A 10,361-nucleotide genomic window follows, 5' to 3' on the forward strand; every position below is an offset into this window, starting at 1 on the left:
ACCCTAAGAACGCAAGCAATCACGGTCTGGACCCTGGACTACTGCCTCATCCTCCAGGTATGTGAACAGGTGAATCTGAAGGTTAAAATTGCAGCCCACAGTCAAACAGCCCGACAAGAGAACACAAGAGAACCTTTGTGAGGTTTCCAAATCTTCATCAACTCCAGCACAAACCCACTCAAGTAACTGGGGCTGGAGAACAGTTCAGGCAGAACTCAGCCTAGATCACTAGGAACAGGCTCAGTGGGTCCTCACACCACCCACCATGGGGACACCAAGAACTAGTGACTGTCACCAGGGCTCAGGATCTTTTAATGCTTCCCCGTCTCTGCGGGGACCCACATGCAAATCACCTGGGTGCTCCCAGAAGAAATCGGCATCACAGGCAGAGGCCAGCGTGCTGGGTCTCCATCCTGCAGACAGCCATGCAGATGCTGTGGTCCCTCCTCTGCCTTCTGGCAGCTCCCCTGGGTAAGGGTCTGGACGCTCTGGGATAGACGGGGGCCTTTCTGTGGGATGGGACCGACTCACCATGACTCTCTTTGTCCCTAGGTGTCCTGTCTCAACTTACACTTCAGGAGTCAGGCCCAGGACTGGTGAAGCCCTCACAGACCCTCTCTCTCAACTGTGTTGTCTCTGGGGGCTCTGTCACCAGCAGTTACTATTGGAACTGGATCCGCCAGCGCCCTGGGAGAGCATTGGAGTGGATGGGGTACTGGACAGGTAGCACAAGCTACAACCCGACTTTCCAGGGCCGCATCTCCATCACTGCTGACACGTCCAAAAACCAGTTCTCCCTGCAGCTGAGCTCTGTGACCACTGAGGACACGGCCGTGCATTACTGTACCAGAGGCACACTGAGGAGACATCAGTGTGAGCCCAGACACAAACCTTCCTGCAGGGACACAGTAGGGGCAGGACAGCAGGGGCCCTCAGAATCCACCAGGGAGTGCTCAGGACACCAGGGGGCTCTCAGGTCATCTCTGGGATCTCAGGTCATCTCTGGGAGCTCAGGTCACCAGGGGGTGCTCAAGAGTCAGGGGCACTCAGGAGACAAGGGCACACTCAGATCAGCGTGCGGCACTCAAGACCCACAAATACACTTTCCACACCAGCAGCAGGTGCAGGAGGAGAGTAAACGCTCGTCTCCTGTCACCGTGTGGGGCATCCTCTCCATAAAACAGTTTCCCCGGGGGTCTCTCTCAAATAATGATTTCGTCTTACTCTTACATCTGTGAATACAAAGGTTGGTTGTAATAGGAGAAAACTATACTTCCATGCACAAAAGGCAGAACGTCACTTACACGGCTTCACCTTTTCCCTAAATGACAATTATATACAGACATTCTGATGTCAGTCTGCCAAGTCTGTAAAAGTTTCAGCAGGACTCAACAACACAGCACCACACAAACCAGTGTACGAACGACGAGCCAGTAAAATAAAGTTCATGCTGGACATCAGGCACAGAAGCATCATGAAGCCAAAGCCAGAGGAGAAGGGCCCTAGTGCTGGGGGTGTTGTGTGGACACCACGCTCACAGCATCTAGTTAGCTGACATCATCCAGAAGCAGAGGGACCCCCACCAAGCTTGATACATTTGGGGAATCAGATGATACGACACACACATGGGAGAATACACAATGCTTATCGATCTCAGGGAATGTCACACAGCGTGTCAGAAATGCTTTAATAAAACCAGGAAAGGACATGACATCAGGGATTTTCTCGTGGCTCAGTGCTGGAAAAGTCCCAAGGGATCTAGAACATCAAAGGCACAGAATCTCGGCTTTCCTATCCGATGTCCCATGTGTGGTGCAGGAGAAGACAGAGCAAGGGGCTTCTGGTGTCAGTAATGAATCATCAGAAGATAAAGTCTCATGCCTAATTCCATGCAACTAGAAAAATAAGTGAAAAGGAAGAGAACTGATCAAATACGGGAAGACCACCTGAGTCCTTAGAAAATGAGAATGATGACATATAAGCTGACAATACTAATAAGGAAGCTATTAGAAGTGGACTGAGGTCTTGCTGGGTGTCTGCAGTGGAAGCTGTCCACTCCCCAAGGTCTCCAGCTGGTTCTGAAGGTTCTTTGTTCACCGTTTGCACGCAGAGACCAGAAGATTCTACTGGATCCATGAGATCCTCACTTTGAGGTGCTAGAGGGGAGGGGCTTTTCATCTGCAGGGAATCGCTCATTGATCCTCAGTTGTTGACTTCAGCTCAATGTGTGTGACCTCCACCATCCTCACAAAGAAACCTAACAACAATGTGATGGGACGAGGAGTTGGGCCTTAGGGAGGCACTTAGGTCAGGAGGGTGCAGCCTCATGATGGGAGTAGTGCCCTTACACACCACGACTGAGAAAGCTCCCTGCCCCCTGACCGCATGTGAGATGACAGGGAATGGACAGCCCAGGATGAGGGTGCTCTTCAGACATCACATCTGCCTGCACCTTGTCCTGAGTTTTCCAGACTCCAGCACTGTGAGAAATGAGTGTCTGTTGTTAAAACCACCCAGTCTGTGTACAGTGTTACAGCAGCTGGAACAGAATAAGACATTTCTTTTTTGATAATGATTTTATTTATTCATTTATTTGACAGAGAGAAACACAGCCAGCGAGAGAGGGAACACAAGCAGGGGGAGTGGGAGAGGAAGAAGCAGGCTCCCAGTGGAGCAGGGAGTCTGATCTGGAGCTTCGTCCCAGGACAGTGGGATCACGCTCTGAGCTGAAGCCGGACACTTAATGACTGAGCCACCCAGGCGCTCCAAATTCAACATTTCTAAAAAAAAGTACTTAGAGCCCCAAATCCTCTTCTTCCCTCAGCTCAGGAGATGGCTTCCAGGCTATTCTCATCCCAGTCAATGTTGAGATTTACTCTCTGGGGAGGTCTCTGAACTGCAGGATACCAGGCACATGTCCTAAGCTCTAGGCCTTAGACCGTAACCCTAACCCCAAATCTAACCCTAACGTAACACAAACAGTAACTGTAAACATTACATGATGAGGGAATTGAGTAAATAAATGAATAAATGCGAATTCCCATGTGTGAAATTGAGTTCCATGAATATCTACATAATAGGAAAACCCCCAAAGCTAAATAAAGTCCCTCATCGATGCAAAGGTACTCCCCCACATCTACTCCAGGTTAGTTGTTGCCGTGGTGACCATATAAATAATACATTCTCTGAACTCCACACCTTCAAATCACGCTAGGAAGCAACTTGATTGAAATTCCAGAAACTGGAAATGATCCCAATCCTAAACAACTGCTTAAAAAAAGATGTGTTCTGATTGATGCTGAGCAAACTAAGCCTTAAAAATAAAAGCACATATATCATAATAAAACATCTATACATCCTAGAAAATTAAAGCTAGTCTATGGTAACAGAGAAAAATCAGTAGTTATGTGGGAACAGGGTGAAGAAGAGAAGACAGGAAGGAGGAATTCTAAGAGAAACAGGAAGATGTAAGAGGAATCTATTTTCTCACGTGATAATGTTGAGTCTAACAGGCCACTGAAAGACCTCTGAGAATACAAAGCTTAGATTAGACCTAGGAGCATGGGAGGTCCGATCTACTGGCTTTGTACTTACTCATCCGGGGGCCCGATTTGAGTAGGTGGGTTGTGGTGAATGTCAGGCCCATGGGTTTTTGTCCAAGGGTCCTCGAATGCGGGAGTTCAATGAGATTGACTCAGTGGGACATGGAGATTTCTCCTGCAACTGTGTAGTTCTGAACCCATGGACACACTCTTCTGTGTGGCATGCTGAGGCCTCATTTATGCCTCATGTTTACCATTCCCTATGTCTTTGAGCCAGGCTTCTGGGAGTGGACTGCTCAGAACCCAACCTATGATTAGGGTAGGGCCTAGAGGTGGAAAGTGATCGATCAGTGTGGCCCTCCCAGGGCTGAGGGAGGTGACGTGGGTGAGTTTCAGTCTGGAGTGTTTGGGGTCACGGGTCTGCTGAAAGTGGGGTCCGCTGGGATTGAGCTCAGGTTGCCATTCAGATTTCTCCTGCTCTGACTCCTTTCTGGAGTCCCACATGGAAAGATTCCTTCTGTGTGGCAGGGTGAGTCCTCTGGTACTGTTTAGGCTTCTGGAAATCGTTGGGGCTTTAGAGCCATGCATGTCAGAATGGACGTCTCAGAACAGAAATTAGGGTTGAGGTAGGGCCTAGGAGCATGGGATTTCCAATCTGCTGGCTGTGTGGTGAATTTACCGGGGGAGGGGGGCATAATTGATGGCAAGGGTTGGAGCGAGTGTCAAGCACTGGGTTTGCGGCTTGGGGGCCAGTGAATGTGGGGAATTGTGGGATTGACTCAGGTAGACATTCAGATTTCTCCTCCTCTGCATCTGTTCTGGAGTCCCATGTGGCATGGTATCCTTCTCCGTGTCAGCCTGAGTCCTTTGGTATTGCTAACTGATGCCCAGTCTCTGGGTTTTAGGGCCAGGACTCTGGCAATAGACATCTCAGAACCCATCTTAGGGGAAAGGTTAGGGCCTAGCACCATGCCTTTGGACTCCAGAAGCTATTCAGAGAGGGAGATATCAACATGTCAAACTGAGTCAATCCCAGCAAACTCCCGCATTCAGGGGATCCTTGGACCAAAACCCTGAGCCTGACATTCACCACAATGCACCAACTCAAATAGGCCCTGGGATCATAAGGACAAAGCTAGTAGATCAGACACCCATGCTCCTAGGCCCTAACCCTAATGCGAGTTGGGTTCTCAGAGGTCGTTCCCAGGAGCCAATTTCCAAACCCCCAAGGTTTGGGGAAAACTGAGCCATACCTGGGGAATCAGCCTGCCACATAGAAGGAAACCATGCCATTTGGGACCTGCAGAAAGAATTTAGAGCAAGAGAAATCTGAATGCCCACCTGAGCCAATCCCAGTGGACCCCCCACCCCGCTTTAAGCAGACCCCTGACCAAAACCACACTCTCCACTCAGTACCCAGGAGGGCAAGAGAGCCAGTCAATCACACTTTCCACCCTCTAGGCCCTAACACTAACCATAGATTGGGCTCTGAGCGGTCTACTCCCAGAAGCCTAGCTCCAAAGACATAGGGATTGGGGAAACCTGAGCCATACCTGAGGCCTCAGCATGCCACACAGAAGAAAGAGTGTCATCTGGGACTCCAGAAACTATTTGGAGCAAGAGTAATCTGATTATCCCACTGAGTCAATCTCAGCGAACTTCCATATTCAGGGGACTCTTGGCCAAAACACTGGGCCTGACATTCTCCACAACCCACCAACTCAAATCAGGCCCCCGGGATGATCACCACAAAGCCTGTAGATTGAAGCTCCCATGATCCTAGGCCCTAACCCAAATGCTAGGTTGGGTTCTCAGAGGTCATTCCCAGTGGCCTGTCTCCAAAAACACAGGGAACGGGGAAACCTGAGCCATACCTGAGGAATCAGCATGCCACACAGAAGGAAACCATGCCATTTGGGATCTGCAGAAAGAATTCAGAAAAAGAGAAATCTCAATGCCCACCTGAGCCAATCCCAGAGAGCCCCCACTCTCACAGGCACCCTGCCTGCAACTCCTGTGTCTGACATTCAACTGAAACAACACCCTCAACTTAGCCCCCTAGTAGGTCAACATAGCTGGCAGATCACAACACCCATGCCCCTAGGTCGAGCGCTAACACTAGGTTGTGATCTGAGAGGTCCATTCCCAGATGCCTGGCTCCAAAGGCCAGGGAACAGAGACTGCTGAGCAATGCCAAGACACTTAGCCTGCAGCACAGAAGAAACCTGTGCCATTTGGGACTCCAAAAAGGATGTAGAGAAGGAGAAAACTCAGTGACCACGTGAGCCAATCCCAATGAACCCCCACTTTCAGCAGACTCCTGCCCCAAACCCAGAGACTGACACTCACCCCAACCAACTCTCTCCACTCAGCCCCAGAGAGGGACACAGAGCCAATCGATCACACTTTCCATCCTCCAAGGCCCTGACACTAACCACAGGTGCGTTCTGAGAGGTCCACTCCCAGAGGCCTTGTTCCAAAGACAGGGATTGGGGAAACCTGAGCAATATCTGAGGCCTCAGCATGCCACACAGAAAGAAAGCACACCTCTGGGGCTCCAGAAGCTACTCAGGGACACCTGAGCCAATCCCATCGACCCCCCACTTTCACTGCACCACTTGCCAAAAACCCTGAGCCTGACACTCACCTCAAACCATGCCCTCAATTCAGGCATCCAGGACTGTGTCTATACAACCAGGAGATCAGACCTCCCATGGTCCTCAGCCTGACCCTTACCCCAAGTTTCAGTTCTGAGAAGTCCATTCCCAGAGTCCTGGACCTAAAACCCAGAGACTGGGCATCAGTTAGTAATACCAAAAGACTCAGGTGGACACAGAGAAGGAGACCATAACATATGGGACTCCAGAAAGGATGTCGAGGAGAAATCTGAATGTCTACCTGAGTCAATCCCCACAAACCCCCACATTCACTGGCCCCCAGGCCACATACCTAGTGATTGACATTCACCCTAACCCATGCCATCAACACCCCCACACAGAAAATTCACCACACAGCCAGTGGATAAGAACTCCCATGCTCCTAGGCTCTACCCCTAACCCTACTTTTGCTTCTGAGAGGTCCATTCTGAGAAGGCTGGAAAGGGAATCATGTCTCTCCTGATGGAGACCTGCAGCCTCCCTCCAGGACAGGGCACATCCTTGGCTCACAGGGGATCCATGGAAGATTTCCATCAGGCGATTGACAGGGCTGCCTCTCGAGAAGGCTACCCAGGCATCAGGTTGCTCAAGACAGAGTAGGTGGGTGAGATGGAGGGAAGGCAATACATCGGAGGCCATGGGGCAAGAGCAGAGGCTCAAGACCATGAAGATGACGAAAAGAAGGAGGCAGCAGCATAGGAGCAAGCACGAAAGTGCCATGGGAACAGTGCCCACAGCTACACTGACTGGTTGCCTTCTGTGCCAGGTGTGGCTGACTTCAGTGGGCTCCAGACTAGTCCTAACCACAATCCTAGGAAGTGTGCACCACCACCGCCCTCCTCTCTCCATGTAGCTGCTAAGAAACATGGTCAGAGGCCCCGGGCAGTTTTCATGGGAAACAAGCAGTGGCTCCCCTGCACGTTGTCCCTCTGGTGGATGTCCAGTGCGACCCTCGTGCCTGGCCAGATATTGATGTCTACCTGTATCCACACAACTCAATAGACAGGAGGGTGTCCCTGAATTCCACAGCACCTGATGGGACAGATCCACAGGCACCAACACCCAGTTGGTCACTCAGGACCTCGCCTACGGTCATGAAGCTCACCATGCCCCATTTCTGTTACATCCAGCAGAAAGCCTCGTTCTGATCCCCCACAATACCATACATCCTGGCTCCTGACCTGGGGTCATGCCATGAACTCACATGGCACCTTTCTTTTAGAGAAAGCTACCCCAGCACCTCCTAGAAAATATTTCTAATGAAGTACGAGACAATCAGGACTATGGTGTGAACAGTGGTACACAGCCTGAATGGTAGTACTTGGTAATTCTAACAAGGGTTGACTCCCCCATCTCACAAAACTTTCCTCTGTCCCCATGGAACTCATGGTCTGCCCTCAGAAAACCCCCCAGGAAACAAATCTTTAATCTGAATGCTCCCTTCACCTTCCATTCAAATCTTGTCCAACCACAATGATATGAAACTAGAAATCAGGCTCAAGAAGAAAGTCCTTAAATTTGTATGGAACCAGAAAAGGCCCTGAATTGCCAAGGAACTGTTGAAAAGGAAAAACAAAGCTGGGGCATCACAATGCTGGATTTCAAGCTGTACTACAAAACCATGATCACAAAGACAGCATGATACTGGCACAAAAACAGACACATAGACCAATGGAACAGAATAGAGAACCCAGAAATGGACCCTCGGCTCTTTGGGCAACTACTCTTTGATAAAGCAGGAAAAAACATCCAGTGGAAAAAAAGACAGTCTCTTCAATAAATGGTCCTGGAAAAATTGGACAGCTACATGCAAAAGAATGAAACTTGACCAATCTCTCACACCATACACAAAGATAAACTCCAAATGGATGAAAGACCTCGATATGAGACAGCAATCCATTAAAATCCTAGAAGAGAACATAGGCAGCAAATAGCCATCCAAGCCTCACTCAAAAGAATAGAAAATCTAAAATGCAGTTTTTATATTCTCACCTCAAGAAGCTTGAACAGCAACAGAGGGACAGGCCTAATCCACGCACGAGGAAGCAGTTGACCAAAATTAGAGCTGAAATCAATCAAGCAGAAACCAGGAGTACAGTAGAGCAGATCACAGGACTAGAAGTTGGTTCTTGGAGAGAATCAATAAAATTGACAGACCACTGGCAAGACTTATCCAAAAGAAAAGAGAAAGGACCCAGATTATTAAAATTATGAATGAAAAAGGAGAGGTCATGCGAACACCATTGAAATTCGAAGGATTATTAGAAATTTTTATCAACAGCTATATGCCAATCATACTAAGCAATCTGGAAGAGATGGAATCCTTCCTGAAACCTATAAACTACAAGATTGAAACAGGAAGAAATTGATTTCTTAAACAGGCCAATTAATTATGAAGAAATTGAGTCAGTGATAAACAACTCCCAAAAACAAAACTCCAGGCCCGGAGTTTTCCTGGAGAATTTTACCAAACATTCAAAGAAGAAAAATAATACCTATTCTCTAAAGCTATTTAAAAAATAGAAACAGAAGGAAAGCTACCAAACTCATTCTATGAGGCCAATATTACCTTGATCTCCAAACCAGGCAAAGACCCCCTCAAAAAGGAGAATTCAGAACCGATTTCCTAATGAATATGGACGCCAAAATCCTCAACAAGATACCCTAATAGAATCCAACAGTTCATTAAAAGGATTATACACCACGATCAAGTGATCTCATACCTGGGATGCAAGCGTGGTTCAATATTCACAAATCAATCAGCATGATACATCATATCAACAAGAAAAGACTAGAACCATATGATCCTCTCAATCGATGCCGAAAAAGCATTTGACAAAATACAGCATCCTTTCCTGATTAAAACCCTTCAGAGTGTAGGAATAGAGGGTACATTTCTCAATCTCATAAAAGCCATCTATGAAAAGCCTACTGCAAATATTATTCTCAATGGGGAAAAGCTGGAAGCCTTTCCCTTAAAGTTAAGGACAAGACAAGGATGCCCACTCTCGCCACTATTATTCAACATAGTAATAGAAGTCCTTGCAACAGCAATCAGAGCGACAAAAAGGGATCAAAGGTATTCAAATCGGCAAAGAAGAAGTCAAAATGTCTCTCTTCGCAGATGACATGATACTCTATATGGAAAACCCAAAAGAAGCCACTCCCAAACTATAAGAAGTTATAGAGCAATTCAGTAACGTGGCGGGATACAAAATCAGTGCTCAAAAATCAGTTGCATTTCTGTACACGAATAACGAGACCGAAGAAAGAGAAATTAGGGGAATCCATCCCATTTACAAATAGCACCAAAACCATAATGCTACTCTGGAATTAACTTAACCAGAGATCGTAAAGGACCTTATTCTAAAAACTATAAATCACTCTTGAAAGACATTGAGGAAGACATACAAAAAGATGGAAAGATATTCAAGGCTCATGGATCGGAAGAATTAACATAGTTAAAATGTCCATGCTACTCAGAGCAATCTACACTTTCAATGCTATCTCGATCAAAATACCGATGACATTTTTCAAAGAACTGGAACAAATAGTCCTTAAATTTGTACGGAACCAGAAAAGGCCTCGAATTGCCAAGGAACTGTTGAAAAGGAAAAACAAAGCTGGGGCATCACAATGCGGATTTCAGCTGTACTACAAACTGATCACAAAGACAGCATGGTACTGGCACAAAAACAGACACATAGACCAATGGAAGAATAGAGACCCAGAAATGGACCTCGCTCTTTGGGCAACTAATTTTGATAAAGCAGGAAAAAACATCCAGTGGGAAAAAGACAGTCTCTTCAATAAATGTGCTGGGAAATTGGACAGCTACATGCAAAGAATGAAACTTGACCATCTCTCACACCATACACAAAAATAAACTCCAAATGGATGAAAGACTCGATGTGAGACAGGAATCCATCAAAATTCTAGAGGAGAAATAGGCGCAACCTCTAACATCGGCCAAAGCAACCTTTTTCATGAACATCCCCAAAGGCAAGAGAAACAAAAGATAAAATGAATTATGGGACTTCATCAAGATAAAAGTTCTGCACAGCCAAGGAAACATAAAAACTAAGAGCAGCCCACGAATGGGAGAATATATTTGCAAATGAATGACAGATAAAGACTGGTACCAAGATCTACAAAGAACTTC

At 47.2% G+C, this 10,361-nt stretch overlaps 1 protein-coding gene across 1 annotated transcript; it reads left to right on the forward strand.

Moving 5' to 3' along the window:
• Positions 1 to 8: 8 nt before the first annotated feature.
• On the forward strand, positions 9 to 1,290 carry LOC121100630. The gene is made up of 2 exons (XM_040621910.1): positions 9 to 471; positions 553 to 1,290. The coding sequence occupies exons 1-2, from the start codon at positions 315 to 317 to the stop codon at positions 1,236 to 1,238; spliced, it is 843 nt and encodes a 280-aa protein (XP_040477844.1). The 5' UTR covers positions 9 to 314; the 3' UTR covers positions 1,239 to 1,290.
• Positions 1,291 to 10,361: the final 9,071 nt, after the last annotated feature.

This window comes from Ursus maritimus, unplaced genomic scaffold, assembly GCF_017311325.1.
Source record: "Ursus maritimus isolate PB19 unplaced genomic scaffold, ASM1731132v1 scaffold_44, whole genome shotgun sequence".
Lineage (NCBI taxonomy): Eukaryota > Metazoa > Chordata > Mammalia > Carnivora > Ursidae > Ursus > Ursus maritimus.

Excerpts from the sequence above, each read along its gene's own strand:
- LOC121100630 (XM_040621910.1), top strand. The coding sequence starts at position 315 with ATGCTTCCCCGTCTCTGCGGGGACCCACATGCAAATCACCTGGGTGCT. Across the intron at positions 472-552 it reads CCTTCTGGCAGCTCCCCTGG|GTGTCCTGTCTCAACTTACA; the intron begins GTAAGGGTCTGG and ends CTTTGTCCCTAG.